The sequence below is a fragment of the Gasterosteus aculeatus genome, chromosome 14 (assembly GCF_964276395.1).
Source record: "Gasterosteus aculeatus chromosome 14, fGasAcu3.hap1.1, whole genome shotgun sequence".
Taxonomy (NCBI): Eukaryota; Metazoa; Chordata; class Actinopteri; order Perciformes; family Gasterosteidae; genus Gasterosteus; species Gasterosteus aculeatus.
In genome coordinates this window covers 16,517,385-16,539,630 of record NC_135702.1, presented here as the reverse complement: position 1 = coordinate 16,539,630, position 22,246 = coordinate 16,517,385, and the positions used below count along the sequence as shown (strand labels likewise).

At 49.3% G+C, this 22,246-nt stretch overlaps 1 protein-coding gene across 1 annotated transcript; it reads left to right on the top strand.

Annotated features, from left to right (window-relative positions):
- Positions 1-618: 618 nt before the first annotated feature.
- Positions 619-21,989, top strand: crb2a (crumbs cell polarity complex component 2a). The gene is made up of 13 exons (XM_040197897.2): positions 619-1,200; positions 7,732-8,424; positions 8,994-9,189; positions 10,811-10,950; positions 11,495-11,665; positions 11,748-11,861; positions 12,143-13,096; positions 13,929-14,506; positions 16,049-16,214; positions 16,833-17,703; positions 18,506-18,622; positions 19,336-19,462; positions 19,690-21,989. Exons 1-13 carry the CDS (start codon positions 891-893, stop codon positions 19,909-19,911), a joined length of 4,659 nt encoding a protein of 1,552 aa, XP_040053831.2. The 5' UTR covers positions 619-890; the 3' UTR covers positions 19,912-21,989.
- The last annotated feature ends 257 nt before the right edge of the window (positions 21,990-22,246 follow it).

Genomic DNA, 22,246 nt, shown 5'->3' with positions numbered 1-22,246 from the left:
TCCAGTCTCAACTGCTGGGAAGCATTTCGTTGTCCAAACAGCCTCCCAATTAGACGTTCTGGGTGAAGGCCGTCTACGGGGCACTAACACCGTTATCCACACGCACAACTATGAGTGACTATGGGTGACACAAAGTTCATGGGTGCAAATCTGCCTGTTGGGCTGTGGGGTGTCAGGCCCAGCTGGTGTTCAGGGAGGGATGTGGGGGGGGCAGAGGGGGGCAACGAGTCGCCAACAGGCCAAGTGATGGATGCCTGACTGCTAAGCTCCACGCTACAAAGGAGCCACCGAAGCTGCTGAAGACACTAAAACCCGACCTGGATCGGCTGGACTGCGCCGGTCAACGCAGCACCAGAGCCTGATTGGTTCACACGAGCTCGCCGGGTAAAAGACAAAGACAAAGCAAGTTGAGCATGTAATCAGTCATGCATGTGCTCAAAATGTCATGCAGTTTGGAGATAATAACAACAATGTGCACACCACGATTAATAACAGAACAATAACTAAACAGAGGTCACATAATTGAGTTATTGACAGCTGAACATTGCATCGCATTAGATTCACATCGCATTAGTATTACTCTTTGGACATTTTTAGACTTGTCAGCGATGGTTTGCAGGAGAAACATCGCCAAAGGAAGCGATGTCCTGTGCTGTGAGACACAGACTGTCCGTATCAGCTTAGTTTGCCTGTTTTATCAGTTTCACAGACGGCTCCTGTCCACACAAAGAGACGAATTCAAAAGGTGCCTTTTATTTCACTCCACTGTTCTTTCTATGTGCACGACACTGGAAGTTCAAATGTAGCTGTGATTTGTGTCATTCTACCAATACCAATACTTTAATGGGATACAGTCTTGATGCACAAATGACTCCTTAAATAGGACGAGGATGAAGCAGGACGAGGAGGAGCCTCGCCAGCAGCAGGCGTTGATCCAGCTCACGTTTTGCCGTCGCCTCTCTGCCCTCGCGGCTGATTGCGCTCGGAACGGGGGAGGAGGCCTCGTCCGCCGGAGCTCCGGTCGCTCAGTCGCGCCGGCGTCTGGGCAGCGACAGCAGCTCGGTGAGGAGCAGCAGGATGTAACCGCTCGAGGACTCGTCTTCTCCCACCGCGCCGCCGTCCAGCTTCTCACCATGGAGCCGGGGAAGGTTCACCCCAACCTGAAGACGCTGCTGCTGACCACGATGATGTTTAAATGGGGTGAGTGGAGAGTTCGGGGGGGCCAGTTTGAAGTGGTCCTCGTACCTGGAGTTGAACGCTGCGAGGACTTGATGGAGATCCCACTGTGAATCCCAACGGAGATTCAGTGTGAAGTTACTGTTTAATCCTCTTTGCTGCCGAAGCAGCAGGTTGTCACAGGGATTTAAACAGCGTCACAAAATGCATTTTGTCTTTGCTGCTCTTTGGTTGGGCAGCGTTCAGGAATGTGTCTCTGAGAGCTGCTGCTCTCAGGACGGGGCACAAGTGGGCCTCGCATAGACGTTGGGGGGGTTGTTACAACAGTGAGGAGAGGTCCGGCCGGTGCACAGTGCGCTTCCACCGGACTGACAGACCTGGAGTCAGTGAGGATGATTATCGCAGAGGTGGTTTGTTAGATGCATCGTCACGCGAGAGAAAGGCTTCGACGTTTGAACTGGCTCTTTTATCAGATTTGACACACGACTGGTTGAGAATCAGAAGCTCCGCGTCCTCCTCTCACATCCGTCTGCGCATGAATGGAGGCGCAGAATGAGGTCGCACAGGCGCCGGAGAGTTTGCGTTTTTGATTCCAAATAGAAGCTCAGGCGGCAAAAAGTCAGCTCACTTATATCTCACATATGGGTTTTAATTTCGGGTCGTCTTTGATGGGACGAGAAGGTAAATGCTCAACTGTAAGAAGGAATAGCGTTTGCATATTCTGTAAGATTACAATACGTTTGCAGCATGTATTTAAGTCCAATGGAACCGATCTGTGGATAAGATGACAAAGTGCGCAGCCGCTTCCCTAGACTCGTCAAGAGAGGGTGTGTGTGTGTGTGTGTGTGTGTGTGTCAGTGAGCGTTTATGGGATTCAATTCAATTCATTCATTTTATTTTATTTTGTAGAGCCCAAAATCGCAATTCGCCTCAGAGGGTTTTACAGTCTGTACACATACGACCTCCTCTCTCCTGAAACCTTCACCACAAGAGTCCAAACTCGACAAAGCAGACTACAGGACATGTAGGTGTATTTGATATATACTAGTATATGTACTAAAACGTGTTTCTCAAACTAATTTGACTCCTCCAGGAACACAGAGATGTTTTCAACGTGCAGAAAGCTCGTTAGTTGTGCTCATTGTGAGAGAACGCTTGAGGGCCCTTGTGGCCCCGTCGTCTCACAGTTTATGGATAAAGTATTTCATTGATCCTTTTCACCGAGATCAGCATTTCAGCAAAGTTCAGAAATGAATCAACCGGGAGGTTTCATGACCAAAGAAACACTGCAAAGAACTGCTGAGCAAGTGGGGGATGAGCTGTGTGATCACAGGTGAATGAATACCTGCTGGATTCATGCACCTGGCCCCGCCCACTAGTTAAAAAAAAGTCCCATTGCCATAGACATCATTTTATACAGAGTTGACGTCTATAAGCAACGGTTCAATGTGAGTGAGATGTGAAGATCCGCTTTGTGTCAAGTGCGGGGTTGGTGTCAGGAAGTGATTAGCCTAGCTTAGCATAAGTAATCTCTGTTCCAGAGAGAATAGAACGCACATCAGATCAGATGGTGACTTGAGCATTGAAGTGGCGGGAGGTGAACGCTGACGCTCCACACGTCAGTTGCATGTGACGGATGTTATTCTGCGCACAGTTTTGTCAACAAACATGAAACAGAATGTTGAAATAAACGCAGTCCAGAATATGATCTGGTTACTCCACGGCTGAGGACGAGTGAGAGGACGAAGAGCATGTGAGCGGCGACGTGGTGACGGAGCGGTTGGAGCTGGTAATCTGCAGGTATCCTGCTACTCAGAGATTAGAGGAGCACAGAGATTGACCCAAAGAGACCAGAGGGATTACAACATGCAAAGGCTCTAGAGGTCAGGGAGGCCATCAAGCCTGCTATGGGGAAAAGGCAGGATGGAGATTAGCAGTGGGGGGTTGGGCGGGAGGAGGAGAAGGTGGAGGATCCGGGAATCAGAAAGGAGGTGAAAGGCGCGCAGAGTGGACCAAAACAACAGCGTAATATTCAAACCACCACCAAAAATAAAGTAATCCAAGGTTTAATAACCATAGTTAAATGAATTACAGTTAAGTGAAAATCACAGAGGCAGATGCATATAAATGCATGTGATTAAAGATTGAGACGGTTCAAATCTAATTAGTTCACGGAGGGAAAAGAGGCCTGAAAACGTTCCTCCCCTCACCGCGTTTGGATAACAGCACTCCCGTTAAGTTTCTCAAGCGAGGGATCACTTCAATCAACTGAGCTGTTTGTCCCGGTCGCCTTCGCACATCAAGGAGACTTGATCCTAATCTCCCAACACCCGTCCGCCACCTGGACTGGTCCCACTTTAATGCCCCCATCTCCCCCCCCCGTAATCCGTAACCTCCACACACCGCTTAGGCCGACAGGAAGATGAACCTCGATTGGAAATGACAGCAGCCTTCTGCTTGTGGTCAGAATACACCTTAATTATATCAAACCTGAGCCATCATGGGGGTTATGGACTATGAGGTGTTGCTTATGGACTATGAGGTGTTGGGTATGGACTATGAGGTGTTGGTTATGGACTATGAGGTGTTGGTTATGGACTATGAGGTGTTGGTTATGGACAATGAGGTGTTGCTTATGGACTATGAGGTGTTTGTTATGGACTATGAGGTGTTGGGTATGGACTATGAGGTGTTGGTTATGGACTATGAGGTGTTGGTTATGGACTATGAGGTGTTGGTTATGGACAATGAGGTGTTGCTTATGGACTATGAGGTGTTTGTTATGGACTATGAGGTGTTGGGTATGGACTATGAGGTGTTGGTTATGGACTATGAGGTGTTGGTTATGGACTATGAGGTGTTGGTTATGGACTATGAGGTGTTGGTTATAGACTATGAGGTGTTGGTTATGGACTATGAGGTGTTGCTTATGGACTATGAGGTGTTGCTTATGGACTATAAGGTGTTGCTTATGGACAATGAGGTGTTTCTTATGGACTATCAGGTGTTGCTTATGGACTATGAGGTGTTGGTTATGGACTATGAGGTGTTGGTTATAGACTATGAGGTATTGGTTATGGACTATGAGGTGTTGCTTATGGACTATGAGGTGTTGCTTATGGACTATGAGGTGTTGGTTATGGACTATGAGGTGTTGGTTATGGACTATGAGGTGTTGGTTATGGACTATGAGGTGTTGGTTATGGACTATGAGGTGTTGCTTATGGACTATGAGGTGTTGCTTATGGACTATGAGGTGTTTGTTATGGACTATGAGGTGTTGCTTATGGACTATGAGGTGTTGGTTATGGGCTATGAGGTGTTGGTTATGGACTATGAGGTGTTGGTTATGGACTATGAGGTGTTGCTTATGGACTATGAGGTGTTTGTTATGTACTATCAGGTGTTGCTTATGGACTATGAGGTGTTGGTTATGGGCTATGAGGTGTTGGTTATGGACTATGAGGTGTTGCTTATGGACTATGTGGTGTTGGTTATGGACTATGAGGTGTTGCTTATGGACTATGAGGTGTTGGTTATGGACTATGAGGTGTTGGTTATGGACTATGTGGTGTTGGTTATGGACTATGAGGTGTTGCTTATGGACTATGAGGTGTTGGTTATGGACTATGAGGTGTTGCTTATGGACTATGAGGTGTTGCTTATGGACTATGAGGTGTTGCTTATGGACTATGAGGTGTTGCTTATGGACTATGAGGTGTTGCTTATGGACTATGAGGTGTTGGTTATGGACTATGAGGTGTTGCTTATGGACTATGAGGTGTTGGTTATGGACAATGAGGTGTTGCTTATGGACAATGAGGTGTTGCTTATGGACAATGAGGTGTTGCTTATGGACTATGAGGTGTTGGTTATGGACAATGAGGTGTTGCTTATGGACAATGAGGTGTTTCTTATGGACTATGAGGTGTTTCTTATGGACTATGAGGTGTTGCTTATGGACTATGAGGTGTTGCTTATGGACAATGAGGTGTTGCTTATGGACTATGAGGTGTTGGTTATGGACAATGAGGTGTTGCTTATGGACAATGAGGTGTTGCTTATGGACTATGAGGTGTTGGTTATGGACAATGAGGTGTTGCTTATGGACTATGAGGTGTTGGTTATGGACAATGAGGTGTTGCTTATGGACAATGAGGTGTTGCTTATGGACTATGAGGTGTTGCTTATGGACAATGAGGTGTTGCTTATGGACAATGAGGTGTTGCTTATGGACTATGAGGTGTTGGTTATGGACAATGAGGTGTTGCTTATGGACTATGAGGTGTTGCTTATGGACAATGAGGTGTTTCTTATGGACTATGAGGTGTTGCTTATGGACTATGAGGTGTTGCTTATGGACTATGAGGTGTTGCTTATGGACTATGAGGTGTTGCTAATGGACTATGAGGTGTTGGTTGGACTGCTGATGCGCCGCCTGTGACTTTTTTATTTTTCATTTTGGATTTGTAGAATCTGCATGTTGTTTTCAAACTGCAATCATCTTTATACTTGCAGCTTGCAGTAACGAACTCGCTGTCTAATCTGCTTCTGTCATAATCCGGGCAGTTTGGAGTTGTGGATTATGGATTTTTACTTTAACTAAACCAATGTCTGAGGTGCATGCTCGTCCATCAGCGCCATATGCTGCAGACACTTTTTATTTCAGGTTATAACGAGAAATCCCTCATCAGCAGTTTTCTCTTAATAACTTAACACAAAAGGGCTCATTTCAATCTCACAAATAAATAACGTGTCCAGAAATGACGGTTCTTGGTTGTAATTACCCGCTGATAGTCCTGACCACTCTCTTCTAATGAGGGGAGATTAGAGGCGTGACGGTGTAATCTGTTCCTGTTCCTGCTGGCGGAGCGCTTGGTGGTGTCACACACACACACACACACACACTGTTCAGTGGCAACAAAAACAGTCACATTTTATCATATATTGTTCCTGTGCAATTCTTTACAAAGTGACTCATCTCATTAAATACTCCCTCCCTCCCTCCCTCTCTCTCTCTCCCTCTCTCTCTCTGCCCCCCTTCCTCACCCCCATAACTCCCTTCACTGTTAATATCTTCCACTTCAGTGGCACTGTGGCAACAGAGCAGTGATCAAAGTGGTGGAGCGGGACGTTGGGAGTGCTGGATGGGGGAGTGTTGGGATTGTCCTCACAAAAGGAATGTGGACTAATTCCCCAGAGACCTCGTGCCGCTGGCCGCTGAGGGGAGACAGCGTTTGTATTGTGACTCCTCACTCGAGCTGCTGTTCACATCAACTGTGGGACCAGGGGGAGGACAGGGGGGACCAGGGGGAGGACAGGGGGGGGGGGGGGGGGGCAGGGGGAGGACGGGGGGAGGACAGGGGGAGGACAGGGGGGGACAGGGGGGGACAGGGGGAGGACAGGGGGAGGACAGGGGGAGGAGTGGCTATTCATAGAGCACAAAGCACAATTATAGCTCACGAAACCTTCAAACCCATTAAAACTCTGCTGCAACTCCGTCCTGCAGGCCGATAGGGCCTCATTTTTTCTAAACTATGAAATATCCTTGTAGAATGTGGACATTGTTGGACATATGTGAAGATGAATATCCATTAAAATATCTCTTTGTGATAATTGTGATAATTTGTATAATATAGGCAAGTTAATTTGCATATGTGTGTGTGTGAGCCCCCCCTTTCCCCCCCACACACACACACATATGGGGTCAATAGTTTGTCCGTAATCCCGTCAGGATACAAATCGAACGGAAGCAGACAGCGGGACACGTGTGGGACGTCTGCACATGTTGGATTTAACACGTCTGCCTCAGGAGAAGAAGTGAAAGCAGATTAGAGGTCGAGAGGTGTGGAGACGTCCAGACGAATAAGAGTGGACGCTCTCGGGTGTCCTGTTGCGTCCCCACTATGTCGGTTCCCGTGTTTAAGCTGCTTCCCGTCCCAGCAGCACGTGGCTCTTTACGCGGGTCCACGTGAAACGACGTCTCACCTCACCGGACTTTCTGTTCATCTTCACGTAATCACTCGGTGACACTTCAGTGTGAACATGACAGATTATTCCTATGACAATACACCGCTTGGTTTAAGCCGTGAGGCCCAACGCGTAGCCGTTACCCGCCGCTCAAAGTCACTGCCCCCAAACATCAACGTCAAGCTGTGAATGACCACTGACGGTCGTATGATGTGGAACGTAAAGCAGGTGCACGGTACTTTATGGCTCAACACAGCGATTCGCTCAATCACAACGCTTGATTTTATCTCCCCGTATTATAATTAAGTTTACAGTGGTTGGTACTTGTTTTTGGGATCTATAGCAGAAGCCGTTGCCTTTCCAGGTCCAATCAAGGTCTTTGACGAGAAGATCCTCGTTGATGCACCAGGCTTTTTATCACCTCCAGTGTATCTGGTCAGCTTTAGAGGAGCAGCGTGTGCATCAGAATGGACTTGCATGCACGTGTGGACTGACAGTGTCTGATTCGTCTGAGACCCCCTTGCCGCTCTCAAGTACCCACAGTACGCCCTTAACACACATGAAGTAACATCGCATTCTCTTTAGGAATCCTCTGCAATGCCACGTCGGACAGGTGTCTGTCCGCGCCCTGCCACAACGGAGCCACCTGCGTGGACTCCATGGACGACTACGCCTGCATCTGTGCCCAAGACGGGGTCCGCCACATGGGCAAGCACTGCGACCAGCTGTACGACGCCTGCGCCTTCGCGCCCTGCGAGGATTGCGCCAGCACGCCCGGCACCGCGGGGTACCGCTGCGTCTGCCCCGACGGACTCTCGGGCGAGAACTGCACCGAGGAGGTGGACGAGTGCCAGAGCAACCCTTGCTCGGGGCCCCGCTCCCTGTGCGTGGACCAGCCCAACGGGTACTTCTGCAGGTGTCCCGCTGGCTACGGCGGGCGGGGCTGCGGGACGCGCGTGACGGACTGCGTCGACGGGCCCTGCGGGAGCAACGGGACCTGCGTGCTGCGCCCGGAGGGCTTCGGGTGCCTCTGCGCGCCGGGGTTCGAAGGGGAGGCCTGCGAGCGCGACGTGGACGAGTGCTCCTCGGAGCCCTGCCAGAACGGGGCCATCTGCGTGGACGGCGAGGCGGAGTTCCGCTGCTTCTGCGTGCCCGGTTTCCAGGGTCACACCTGCGAGATCGACATCAACGAGTGCGCCTCGCGGCCCTGCGAGAACAACGGCACCTGCATCAATGAGAAGGACCACTACGAGTGTGAGTGCCTGGAGGGCTTCGCAGGTAGGTCTGTTTGGGAGAGGTGCTACAAGTGCCCGTTTGTTTTCAATAATGTGCATCACTGTAAACTATCACGCCATCAACATTCATCTCACTTCTTCCTGCTCGCGGACGGCGGCTTACTTGTTTTTCTTCTCCTTGTTCCTCGCCACCATCCGTTGTTTCCAGCGTTTGGTTCGTTCCTGATAAAGCGGGCATGGCGAGTATTCTAAGTGGGCAGTCGCCTTGCCAGATAACCCGGACTCAGATAACGTCTCCGTGTGAGAGAAGACTCTCCCGTCTTGCTTTTTCTCTACGGGCCTGTTGTGTGTCAGAGGACCTCCGTGTTATCTGAGGGCAGTCGGCTGTCACGCCGTCACTGTTTGGAGGCTGTAAAGCGGCTTCGTATCACAGGGGGCATCTGGGTATCTGAACAGACAGATCGACCCAGACACTGATGCTTGTAGACAAAACAATGTGACACATCGTTTGACTGTGAACAGCAGCAACCACAGCTTCATTCCATCCATTCACCACAATCATCATCATCACACCCCCCTCCCCTCCCCTCCCTCCCCTCCCTCCCTCCACAGGAGTCAACTGCGAAATGGAGATCGACGAGTGCGCGTCCGGGCCCTGCCACAACGGGGCCACCTGCCACGACTTGATCGCCGCGTATTCCTGCGAGTGTTCGCCCGGGTTCGATGGCGTGGACTGCCGAGTCGACGTGGACGAGTGCGCCAGTGATCCCTGCCAGAACAGGGCCGTCTGCCACGACATGGTGAACAGGTGGGCAGTCCCGACAATGTCACCGTAAATTAATGGTAACTTATTGTCATCAGGGACGTCAATAACAATCCGTTTTTTTCTGGTATGTTAGCGTAGGATCACTGTTTTTCACGGTATATGCCAGAATATTATTGTCCATTTACGTGTAATACAACCCAATGTTTTAATAATAATATAATTTAATTCCCCACAAATAGGAGAAAGACAAGTTCCTTTTACCGTAAAAACCATAAAACGAAAATACAGAAATACCGGTTTTTGGTTTCAAATCAAAAACGGTAAAACCGAAGTGGGCGCCCGTTTTCTCGTTTTTCGTTTAGATGCAAAACACAAGACAAACTGCTTTTTCGTTAATCCCCTTTTGGTTTTTGCCTAAAAAACGAAAAAAACGAAGCGTAGGCGCTAAAGCGGAAGTATGTCGATTTTCACAGTAAGCATCAACGCAATAAATTGTTTATATGCTAGAAATCCGTCGGTGATGCCTGCGGTTACCAGGGCAACATTCAAAGACAAGCTCATGTGTGTTAGCGACAGTAGCTGACTACACGCAGATGTATTTTCATTCATCCAACGATACTCATCCGTTCACTATTTGATGGAATATAATGTAGGTAATAATATAGTTTAGTGGTTTGTGGTCCCACACTCGTCCCACGCATTGTGTTTCAGTGACCACAGGGACCAGTAGGTGGCAGAATACCATAGATTTAATTATATTCAACTGTTTATGTTATTTATTTAGGTTTGCGTGTTTGTTTGTACAATGACTGCGGTGGTTTCAGCGCAGTGGTGCGCGCCTGTGACCAGGTTGTTAAACAGAAGGCGATGTGCGAAACAACCATAGAAAGCACGTGCGTCTTAGCTGCATCTATTGCCATGTAGTTGTGTGTGAAATCTGTATTTGACCCGGTTACGGACCTTTTTCACCTGAGCTTTGAATGATAATTGAAGGTACAGCCCGTAGCCTCTCCCCAGATACAAACACTACCTGTTTGTTGTGGTATAAACATACATTTGGTTCCAGATACATTTAGTTGTAAACAGCATTGTTTAACTATGCGGCTACATGAACCGTGGAGTTAGTCAGACAATTTGCCACTTGTCCGATTTTGCCACCAAATAATTTACGGTGTCATCTGCATAGGTTTGCATGTCGATGGCAGATTATTGATGTATAAAGAGAACAGCAGTGGACCCAGGACAGATCCTCTGGGCACACCTGTGGACAAGTAGGGGGCAGTAGATTGACAGTCCTGTATTTGGACATACTGTGATCTATTTAGCAAATACGATTTGATCCGTTTAAGTGTACCTGAGGAGAAATTGTGCAACTTTGACAAAAGAATGTGTTCCCTCTTGAGATCAAGAAATACAACTCCAACAACAGCTCTTTGACCGATAGAAATGTTGGTTCTGTAGAAGTCTATAAGAAAGTTATCTGACTTCTCTGGTCGTCCTCAGTAAACACTGTAAACACACTGCATCTCTAGAATGAAGTCTTCTTCAATACCGCACGCTTTTCAGTTAGTGAATGTACTGTAACCGCTAAAGCCGACATAAGAGAAGACTGCTGTGAGAAATTGCCTGTTCCTCATTGACCATTTATTTGTGTCTCCTGCAGCTATGAATGTGACTGCAGCGATACAGGATTCCAGGGTGACCACTGTGACGTGGACATCCCAGAGTGTGCCTCTGATCCCTGTCAGCATGCTTCCTCATGCTTAGAGGGAGTCAACAAATACACTTGCTCCTGCTGGCCAGGTACCGAGTACATGTCGCACATCCCCGTACCCTCACGAGGACACACAAGCTGTGGATTTATACTGAACCACAATCGGATACACCGGCTTCCCACTGAGATATGGACTGGAAAATTCTTCTAGATGACGTTTGTTTTTTGTTTCTAAGCCGTCCACGTTTGGGGTGGAGGAGTCTATCGCTGCCATGGTCCTGTTTTCAATTCATTTCAGTAACTTAATCCTAAACACTGGACATTTACACTACAACAAATGCACTTATTTTAAGAAAGCTTGTATTATTATATCGTTTTCTTCTTTTGTTTTGTGTCAATGTACAAACGTAGCCGCCTGTTAACAAATGAAACGTCCTGAGGGGCTTTCAAGGAGTCAACCAACTAACAACAAAACCACCTACAGAATATTAGTTCAAAACCCAAATAATACCCGATTAAACATGTTTGCTGCCGTGTAAACTCTCGCGAACACGGGCGTGACCCCGGTTCTTCGTGGGGTCGTGTGTGTGTGGAAGCTTGTTACGTGTGAATAAAACGTTGTGTTTTCTGCAGGTTACACGGGACCAAACTGCGAGATTGATATAGACGAGTGTTCCGAGCTGCCCTGCGAGAATGGCGGGGAGTGTTTTGAGCGCTCAGATCCGTCGCACTGGGTGCTGGACTGGGAGCTCCGGTCTGAGGATGCAGCGGGGTACATCTGCCAGTGTCAGCCGGGCTTCGCAGGTCCGCAACATAACAACAACAACAAAAACAGCCATATATCATTTCATCGTTTTATTCATCCTCGTTTCGTTTCGCACCACAGGCGAGAACTGCTCCGTCAACATAGACGAATGTGAGTCAGAACCCTGCCAGAACGGAGGCGCGTGTGAGGACGCGGTCAACGGCTACGCCTGCACCTGCTCTGCAGGGTTCCTAGGTGAGTGTCCGACAGCTGGAGCCCAGGCAGGTACCTTTCACACACCTTCTGCCGTCTAACATGAGGTCAGGTACATCCCGTTTGATATGTTTTAAAAAACAAAGAAGGTGTACTAACTGTCCACCGTCCCGAGTGTGAGTGACGCTTGATGAGAAATCACCGAGCCTTCTAGAAAGAATTCTGGTCGTTTGACATCTTTTGAATCAGTTGCGAGAGCCACCAACATGGAAGGGGAGTCATGAAGTAGTAGAAAATAACCCCCAGTTGTCGTCCCCCTGCAGGCGATCTGTGTGAGGTGAACGTTGACGAGTGCCAGAGCCAGCCCTGCCAGAACGGCGCCTGGTGCGAGGACGGCAGGGCCTCCTACAGCTGCCACTGTCCCGAGGCGGAGGCCGGCGAGCTCCCCTGGGGGGGCCGTCACTGCGGCGTGAAGCTGCGCGGCTGCGTGGGCCACGCGTGCCAGAACGGAGCCACGTGCCACCCGTGGCTGGCGGACGGGGAACAGGGTCACACGTGCCTGTGCCCTCACGGCTTCTACGACGAGCGGTGCTCCACGCCGACGACCTTCTCCTTCTCCACGGGCCGCTACGTTCACATCCAGGTTGCGTCCGAGGGGAGGACCCGGAGGGAGGTCGAGCACCCCGTCCACCGCGGGCACGGGGTGCAGCTGCGCTTCCGGACGACTCTGCCCGACGTGGTGCTCTTCTTCAGGGGGGATGCGGACAATCACCTCGTCTTGGAGATCGTGGAGGGAGGTCTTCGAGCGAAAGCTTTTTCCGAGGAAGCCGAACTGGATGCGACGTTTCCTGGACTGGTCAGCGATGGAGACTGGCGGGACGCCCACGTCTTTGTGGATAGCAAGGGCCTGGTGCTGATCCTGAAAGGCCGTGGCTGCGACAGGGATGGATGCAGAGTCACGGACGGCGGCGCGGATGAACCACCCTACCTGCCCTCCGAGGCCTTCACTCACGTGTACGTGGGCGGAGCACCAGAGGAGCTTTTAGAGTTCTCCGCGAGCGGCGCGGGCTTCATCGGCTGCATGGAAGACCTGATGATCGACTCTAAGCCCGTCCTACCGCAAACGCTTCCGAAGGGCCGAGGCCACGAGCTGGGATGCAGTAAGACCGATTGGTGTAAGCCCGACCCGTGCCATGGACATGGACGCTGCGTGGACCTGTGGACCAGCTATCAGTGCGCCTGCTACCGTCCCTTCCACAGCCAGCGCTGCACTGACGGTACCGTCTACCACAAAATCTAAATCTCCAGACAAATCTTGTCAAACTAGTCCTAATAGGTGTAAACTCAATTTATTTTGTACAGCCCAAAACATCAAATAAAGAGATTGCCTCAGTCATGAGATAAAGGGTGGAAGGCGCTCTGGGCCTTCGGGTATCAGAAGTGAAGGTGCATATAGAGCACGGACCTCGTCAATGAGGCAGGAGCATCATAATGTGAATAGTCAGTTATTACACTGCCCGCTAGTTTCATTAGCAGGATATTTTGTAAAGGGGTGATGTATATATTGTTTGTCGAACCATACGTTCCGTGTTTGTATGATATTTTTCTGTATCGTCCCCTACAAGTACCAGCTTAAGCAGTCAGTGTGCTCGTTTTTAGGAAATAACTTGCAGGGAGAGACAATCTACTGATGTTTCCAGCTTGACTCAATCTGTTGAGTGATGTTCCACCGTTGTACAAACTCTATGACGTAGAGTATTTGTTGCAGTAACAGGAAACCTCATCTTTGACAATTGAAGCCAAGATACAGGTGACAGCAAAGAGGGTTCAGGGTGGGAAGCCGGTGAGGGATTGTGGCAGAGGGAAATCCCTTATGGCTGCAACATGACCTTTACTCTGATAAGCAGTTGCTTTTCTTTTTGTATGTGTTTCAAACAGAAAAAGTCCGTCCCTTTGTGAGCCGTGACAGCTCTTGTTTAAGTTGTAGGTGTTTTAGCACAATGCCGATGATCCACATGATCTCCCATTTGAAGAAACAGGGTTGATTTTAACTTTGTGCCGACACGTGAGCTGATTAATTAATGCAAACTTCCAATTCTCCCCTGTCAGAGTTCCCGTCATGGACATACGGCCATGAGGACACAGAGAGCTTCAGCGTCTATGATGTCGGGAGGAGACACGAGAGCAACTTCAGTGTGTCCTTCTTCCTGAGGTCGCTGAAGCCCGACGGGCTGCTGTTCCAGCTGAGGAGACCCACGGAGGAGGAGGAGGGCGGGGAGGTATACTTCTCCGTCTACCTGGGGATGGGGAGGGTCTTCGTCAGCTCTCTGCCCAACAGCGCCCCCCTAACAGCTCCCATATTTGTGACCACCGGCGAGAAGCAACTCCTGCAGGTGGAAGTGCGCCACCGACAGGTGATCTTTGAGCACGCGGGCCTTCGCTACGGGATCGGAGAGATCCCCGCGGTCAGCCTCGGCATCGGGGATCGGGCGTACGTTGGGGGACTCCCGGGAGACTGGGACTCCAACGCGTGGGGGGGGCATTACAAAGGCTGCCTGCAGGACCTTCGCTTGGACTCTGTGCATCTAGATGTGGACGCCTGGAACAGCTCGGACGGGGAGGGAGCGTATCTACCGAGTGATGCTGGGAATGTGGAGACGGCCTGCGTCAGCGACGACACGTGCAAGGTAGGAGATACTCTTTTCTCCACAGTAGAGCTGCATGAACGAGCTACAAGCTTTCCTTTACTTCAGTTCCGCCTTACTATTATGATGGTCTGACTACTGTTCAAAAGTTTGGGGTCACTTAGATGTCCTTATTTTTCAAAGAAAAGCACAGTTTTTTTCAATGAAGATAACTATCACTCCCGTGTTCTAATGGGACGTTGGGTTTGCTAATCGCCTGAGAAGACTAATGGACGATTATAAAACCCTTGTGCCATTATGTTAGCACAGCTGGAACAGTTGTTCTGGTGAAAGAAGCTATGAAACTGGCCTTTGGGCTCGTTGAGTAACTGAGTACGGCGGTGTGAACTACTCCGTTGTTGCAGTGTGAGGCCCCGGTGCACAACGCAGGACGAGTAGACGCCTCACGGGTCGTCAACTGGCAGCTTCTTTAAATGGAACCGGCAAAACGCCAACGTCTACAGCGAAGAGGCGACTCTGGGATGCAACATCTGAGACTGGCCAACGCAAAGAACAGATTCATGTGCACAAAAGAACACAGACATTGGACAGAGGAAGACTGTAAAAAGTGTTACGGACACATGAATCAAAGCTTGAGGTGTTTGGATCACACAGAAGAACATTTGTGAGAAGCAGAAGAGGTGAGAAGATGGAAGAGTCCTGACGCCTGTCAGGCCCGGTGGAGGTGACGTGGTGATCCGAGGCCTCTTTGCTGCTGGTAAAGTGGGAAAGGTTTGTGGAGGAAAACTCAAAAAGGAGCGGCGGCGTCGCATAACCGTGGTCCAGTTTTAAAGTTGTCTTTGCTATTTCCTTCATCTCGACTCCTACAGACGCAAACAGCTGCCGGTTTTTGGCTCCCTTTTCCCTTCCCTTGAAGCCAGACGCCTCTGGCCTCTGGCTTCAAGCGGCGAACAGCGATCCCGAAAACGTGGTCGTTTGAGGCAAAGTGTCTGCTGCAGACATAAGTGCTCCCCTTTGTAATGCTAGTTAGGTCCTTCATCCCGCCGGACAGCCTGGACATCACCATCGAAAGGAAGGAATGAAACGACTGATGCGGCTGCTTTGGGGAATAACAGGAACACGCCACAATAACTCGTTGCTCGTTGTTTGCATTTGTTTACCTGTGTATTTCTGGTAAGGTGTGTGAAAGGTCTATTGCTGCAGAGGAGTCTTTGACGAAAGCAAAGTTTGAAGGACAAGATTAATATTTATAATTAAAAAAAACATTATTTCTAACCTTGTCAATGACTATATTTTCTATTCATTTTGCAACTAAATAAAAGTGTGAGTTTTCATGGGAAAAGAAATTGTCTGGGTGACCCCCAAACCTTTGAACGTCAGTGTACACTCAGTTGGGATGAGTGTTTGAACTGACTTGACACTATCGTCCATGTCAAACATGCACCTCCTCCCAGTTTAGAGCTCTTACGCCGTCGTATCGAGGCTCTCACGCTCACAGAATTCACATCCCATCCCATCGCTAACCGGTTTAAGCTTTCACACTTCCAACCCTGCTCTAAATAGTCTCAATGTTTCTGTCTTCAGATGAAGCCCTGTCTAAATGGAGGAGAATGCACCGTCACGTTCAACGATTTCCTGTGTTCGTGTCCGGCGGAATACACCGGAAAGACCTGCGAGACACGCGTGTGGTGTGTGGGCCGTCCGTGCGGCCATGGCGGCTACTGCGTGGACCTCCCCGATGGATTTGACTGTAAGAGCATCAGAATCATTGTACTTGTACCTCTCTGAGCCAAACCAGAGCACCTACAATAGATTCCATCCAATTAGCTGCTTTGACTCCGACTGAACTCAAAGAGATTTTTTATTTTTAACATACAAGTAACGTGCAAATAAGGATTATTGTAAATGTGGTCCTGTGACTTTGTAATCTCGTATAAGACCACCAATCCTTCTTAAGAGTGCCGGACGATAATGATGCCAACCATCGGGTTCTTCTTACCAGTGTCAGCTTCTCTAGTTCACTGCATCTCACGCAAGTCAGGCTTCCTTATGGGTTCTACAGAGTAGAACTTAATTCTACTCTAGAGAACTTGACTGTGAGCAAAAATGTACATTTTACCCAGTTTAGCATGACTTCCTTCTCCGAGATGTTCTTTGTTGCTTTGTACCAAATCTAAAACTTTGGAAAGGCGTCTTTGTTCAGGTTCAGATACACAAACAACTTGATCTCAAATCAAATCTGAAGGTGTATTTTGCATGTTTATTGTGTTGACCAGTTCAGGGAAGCTAATCCAAATTGTCAGATTGATGAAATCAAAATGTAAAGGATGTTTTACAAAAACAATCCCTTCTCCCCATTGACCTTCAGGTGTTACCAACGCCACGTTTGAGAACAGCCCCGTGCACTACAGCGCCGGCGGCTCCCTGGCTGAACCCGTCTCCAGCATATACGTGGAGCTGCGGACCCGTTCGGGGAACGCTGTGCTCCTGAGGGCCTCCCGGGGCCCCGACCTGCTGATGGTGGGTCTGCTGGATTCGTCGGTCCGGGTGGAGATCCACATCGGCAACAGCGTCGAGGCTCTGGCCTTCACGGGGGTTCGCCGCGTGGCCGATGGGGGCTGGCACCGCGTGAACATCTCAATGGCCCAGAAGGGACGCAAAGCTTCCCCCTGGGTGATCACCGTGGACGGGATCACGGACGCCAGCAGCGCGCCGCAGCGCGCGGGAGGCGTCCGCTTCCTCAACGACAAGTCGGCCACACTGGCCCTCGCGGAGAGCTTCACCGGCTGCCTGGGGGCGGTCAGGGTCGGTGGAGTCCACCTCCCTTTCCTGGACGACTACAAAGCCCCGCAGCCGTCTCAGTTCCACTTAGCTGGAAAACCAAAGATCCGTTTGGGTTGCACCGGCGCCCCCGTCTGCGAGCCCGACCCCTGTGCAAATGGGGCCACTTGTGAAGACCTCTTCAACAAACGGGTCTGCGTCTGTTCTTCGGGCTGGGGGGGCGAGCTGTGCGAGACGGACGTCGATGACTGTGCGTCTCAGCCCTGCGTCCACGGGAGCTGTAAGGACTACTTGGCTGGGTTCGAGTGCCGATGCCACCCGGGATACGCCGGCGAGCTCTGCGAGGAGGATGTGGACGAGTGTCAGCGCCACGCCTGTGAGCATGGAGGCACCTGTCACGATGGACCCAACATGTACACCTGTACATGCCCCAAGGGCTACAGCGGCCCTCGCTGCCAGTGAGTACTGCCTCCTATTGATTGGCTGGAGCAGGAAGTGGTACGATAATATTTATATAGCGCTTTAAACGGACGTGGTAAGAGGTACGCTGAGGTGCCCTGATACCACAGCACAGCAGATGAAGTAATAACACCAAGTGATACTCAGATATGAAATACCAGCTGTGCCCGAGGTGTGTGTATGTTGAATATGAATATGCATGTCAGTTAGTGTTGATGAGCATGACATCACAACATGAAAGGTTGGGATCGGGATCGTAAGCACTTCCCGCCTGGAAAAGAGATAAACAGGTCTACTTACCATTCAAAAGAGCTTCCTGGTTCAGGCAGGTCCAAAGACAAGGAGTGAAAGCCAGAAGGGCTCCTACTGAGGATGTGAGGCTCAGGAACGTTGGACGGACACAGACTCTTACTGAGAGCGCTTGGTTCTGTCCCACTGTCACATCATGGAGCTGTCTCCAGGGTCTGTCCCACAGACCCTTTGAGCCCGTTATGAAATGCTACCATAAGTCTGCCTTTCTGCAGACAGTGTTCAAGAAAATGACCCATGATTCATAGCAATGAGACATTCAACTGGGGTTACCAGTATACATAGAGGAAGTAAACTAATAAACTTTGTTTGAGGCATTAAGGGGGGACGTTGTGATTGGGTCCACATATTTATGGGACAGATCCAGACATGAGTAAAAACTTTAAACCCATTGTGAAAGAGAGAAGGCCGGACTGTGTGATGTGATGAGATCCATCTGTGTATCTGTTATGTACCGTTCATTGAAGCAAAGTGACCCTCCTCTTCCTTCAGGTGGGACTACCCTCCCATACAGTGTGGTAAAGATGTCCGCTGTGAGAACGATGGGGTCTGCCGTGATGGGCTGTGGGGAGCCAACTGTACATGCATGCCCGGTTTTACAGGCAGCAGGTGAGCCCTCCTTTGGATACCTCAGAAGCTTTGTGTTCTACTGCCAAAATCCAAGATACACAAATATTTTTTTCCTTAAATTGGCAAAAAGGCGTCAGCACGAAACATATTTACAGACCGTATTTTTAGTTGGAGAAACATTGACACGAGTTCATAAATGAAGGAATATCTTTTTTTCTTGGGGCTCACTTAATTGATAAGAATGTAGAATAGGAATCTAGGAGCATCGCCCTCTCCAGTCACACTGTACGCTAGAATACAGGCCCTGTGTACTGTACCAGGTGTGATGACTGAAGAAACACACCGACCTCTGCATGGTGACGTTGGTACATACAATACAATACAGTGTAAAGAGCTTCCACAGAGGACCTTTTCACTTGGGATCTTTAATAACCTGGTCAACAGGTTTATACATCAACAAAATTAAATCAGAGTTTTGAACCTGACTTTACCCAATTCAAAGATTGGTCAAGGCTCACTCACAGATTTAAACATTCTGTTTACAATTTAAACAATGGAATCAATTGGGGCTATTCATTTGTAGTGCCTCCAGTTTATTTACTAAATGATATGAGAAGGACAACAAAAACTTCTAGCATGACTCCAAGTCCAAATGGCTTCAGTAGACCCGGTACATGCGTACCTTTGGAAGTGTCCTCTGTGGGCTACAATGTGGGTAAAGCCGTTTTCTGTGTGTGTCCTCTGTGTCCCAGGTGTGAGTCGGAGATCGACGAGTGTGCGTCGAACCCCTGTCGACACGGCGGCTCCTGTTTGGATCGATTCAACATGTTTGTGTGTGAATGCCCGCCTGGCTACAGCGGTCCAACCTGTGACACTAACGTATGTCTGTTAGAATCTTCTTTTCTTCTTTGGTTTTCTATAAACCTCTCGCTTGGGTATCAGCGCCCCTCGTTAACCTTTAGACAAAGACGGTCGGACGGGTCCTGCACACGTTGGACCTGCACCCGGATGCCCCGTGTGCCCTTTCAACATCCGTGTGGTTTCTGTTGTCAAGTACCTGAAGACGTGACCTCTCCTCACCCTCTGCCCCTCTGATCCTGTCACAGAAACAAGCCCACAAACAAGGGGTCCCCTGGTTGGTGGTCGCCATCCCGCTGCTCTGCTTCTGCGTGTTGATCGTCATCATCGGCTTGACCTTCGTGGCGCTCACGGCGCGGAAGAAGCGCCAGTCGGAGGGCGCGTACAGCCCCAGCACCCAGGAGGTGGCCGGGGCCCGGCTAGAGATGGACAGCATGCTCAAAGTCCCACCGGAGGAGAGGCTCATCTGACAGCCTGGGATGAAGGGTGTGAGGGGGTCCGGGCGCCGCGGGCAGGTTGCTCTGGACTCGCTGTGGAACACAATCTGGGCTGAACCAAGGGGCAGTTGTTGTGGGGACACAGCCCCCCCCCCTACCCCCGCCCCCCCCTGCTGGTGGTGGTGACCTGTGTTGTGGGACACCACGGAAAGAGAATGCATTTTGTTTCTAGGTGCTACCCAATGTAGTTTGTCCACAGCAGGGCCCTAGTAGTCCTACCTAGTGGTCCTACCTAGTGGTCTACCTAGTGGTCCTACCTAGTGGCCTACCTAGTGGTCCTACCCAGTGATCCTACCTAGTAGTCCTACCTAGTGGCCGGGCCTGGTGGTCCTACCTAGTAGTCCTACCTTGTGGCCTACCTAGTGGTCCTACCTAGTGGCCTATCTACTGGTCTTACGTAGTGGTCCTACCTAGTGGTCCTACCTAGTAGTTCTACCTACTGGTCCTACCTAGTAGTCCGGCCTGGTAGTCCTACCTAGTAGTCTGGCCTGGTGGTCTTACCTAGTGGTCCTACCTAGTAGTCCGGTGCTCCTACCTAGTGGTCCTACCTAGTAGTCCGGCCTGGTGGTCCTACCTAGTGGTCCTACCTAGTAGTCCTACGTAGTGGTCCTACCTAGTAGTCCGGCCTGGTGGTCCTACCTAGTAGTCCTACCTAGTAGTCTGGCCTGGTGGTCCTACCTAGTAGTCCTACCTAGTAGTCCGGCCTGTTGGTCCTACCTAGTGGTCCTACCTAGTAGTCCGGCCTGGTGGTCCTACCTAGTAGTCCTACCTAGTAGTCCGGCCTGGTGGTCCTACCTAGTGCATAGAGGCAAGTTCTCTCAAACAAATGATGATGTTCGGGACCTGCAGCCAAGACGCAGGGCTCAGAAGCTGCAGTTCCTCTCTCGGCCACTAGGCGCTGGATGGAAGAAAAACAGAGTGAAAAAGAACCTTTTTTATAGAACAAAGAAACATAATTCATCTCTCCTGTTTGACTTGCAATGTGGTGACCTGTGTTTCTTTTTGTCAGAGCTTTGACTCATAGCTAAATCCTTTATTTGTCCCACAAATTTGAATTTGCAAAAAATATATAATTCTAACATCATTTTGTAGCGTTTTCTGCTGCAATGGATGAATGGCTCCAACTGCAGAAGCGAAGCCTCCAGCAGTTCATCTCTGTGATGCCGATATTCACGTAGCTCAAGCCAACCTAAACGTACCGCTTCCCCTTCCAACAAAACCAGCTGGCATAGATGTTCACTAGATTACCTAAACTCATCCCATGAAACCCCACGGACTGCCGTCACACTGAGACCCCCCCTCTTTTGACAACGAGGCCTGGCTCTGCGCGGCGTGGAGGGTCATACACGCTCAGTCATGACAGCCGGTGATAAATCAATCAACATAATAAGGTGCTGAGTTCCACGAGAACCAGAAGCAGCTTGTGTTGTAAATGTTTTAGCATGAGACTTGGATGACACGGCACGGGTCTGTACATTTCTGTCTTGATATGGTTTTGCTGTTTTTAAAACTGTCCCCATTTACTTTTCTATGTTTCTCAAACAAATGTTTGACAGTTCAACATTTAAAATATGCTAAACGTTCCCGCAGGATAGAAGTAGTCCGTTAAACACCGAGGAGCAGAGTGGGTAGAGATTCACACAAAAAAACAATGTGATTCTACATTTGAAGGTCCAGTTTACTCCCCAATGAGGGACCCTCCCTCTTTGTGTACAGTTTGTATATTTATGTTGATTCTCCATGTTGACACTGTGACTGCTCGTGTATCACAGGCAACGCTGGTCTAGAATCAATGCAGAATCTATTGGACCCGCGTGTGATGGAGTCACGTTCTCAGAACATCAAGTTTAAATAAGTAAGGAAAGGAGGAAGTACTAAAAGATGGAGCGTTCTGCAGCGCACTGTAATGTGATGGAAAGTAATAGTTGTTAAAACAAACACGTCATTGAGTAGATATTTAGATGCTGGTCGCACACTTCGTTTTTTAATGTACAAAATCTGGAATGCGTATAATGTGTTACAAACATGCAATAAAAGTGCATCTGTGAGAAGCACGTGTTCAGTCAGGTGGTCCTGGTTCATAACACCCAAACAAAAAAAGAGCAGTGCTTTGCTTTTTCATGTTTCTTTAGTATGTTCTGGTGTGATTTGAGTAAAGAAAAGCCACACATTCAGTCCCTAAAAGACCATATTTATCATGTATTGTGTTCCGGACCGAAGTGTAAACAACAGATGATGTCTTCACGAGCACAAATAATCAGGAGTTATTGGGGATTGACCTACATTTCTATATTAAACGTCCTTTGAA

Coding starts and splice junctions, on each gene's coding strand:
- crb2a (XM_040197897.2), top strand. CDS start 891: ATGAAGCAGGACGAGGAGGAGCCTCGCCAGCAGCAGGCGTTGATCCAG. Junction 16,215..16,832: donor CCTCCCCGATGGATTTGACT/GTAAGAGCATCA, acceptor ATTGACCTTCAG/GTGTTACCAACGCCACGTTT. Junction 17,704..18,505: donor TACAGCGGCCCTCGCTGCCA/GTGAGTACTGCC, acceptor CTCTTCCTTCAG/GTGGGACTACCCTCCCATAC.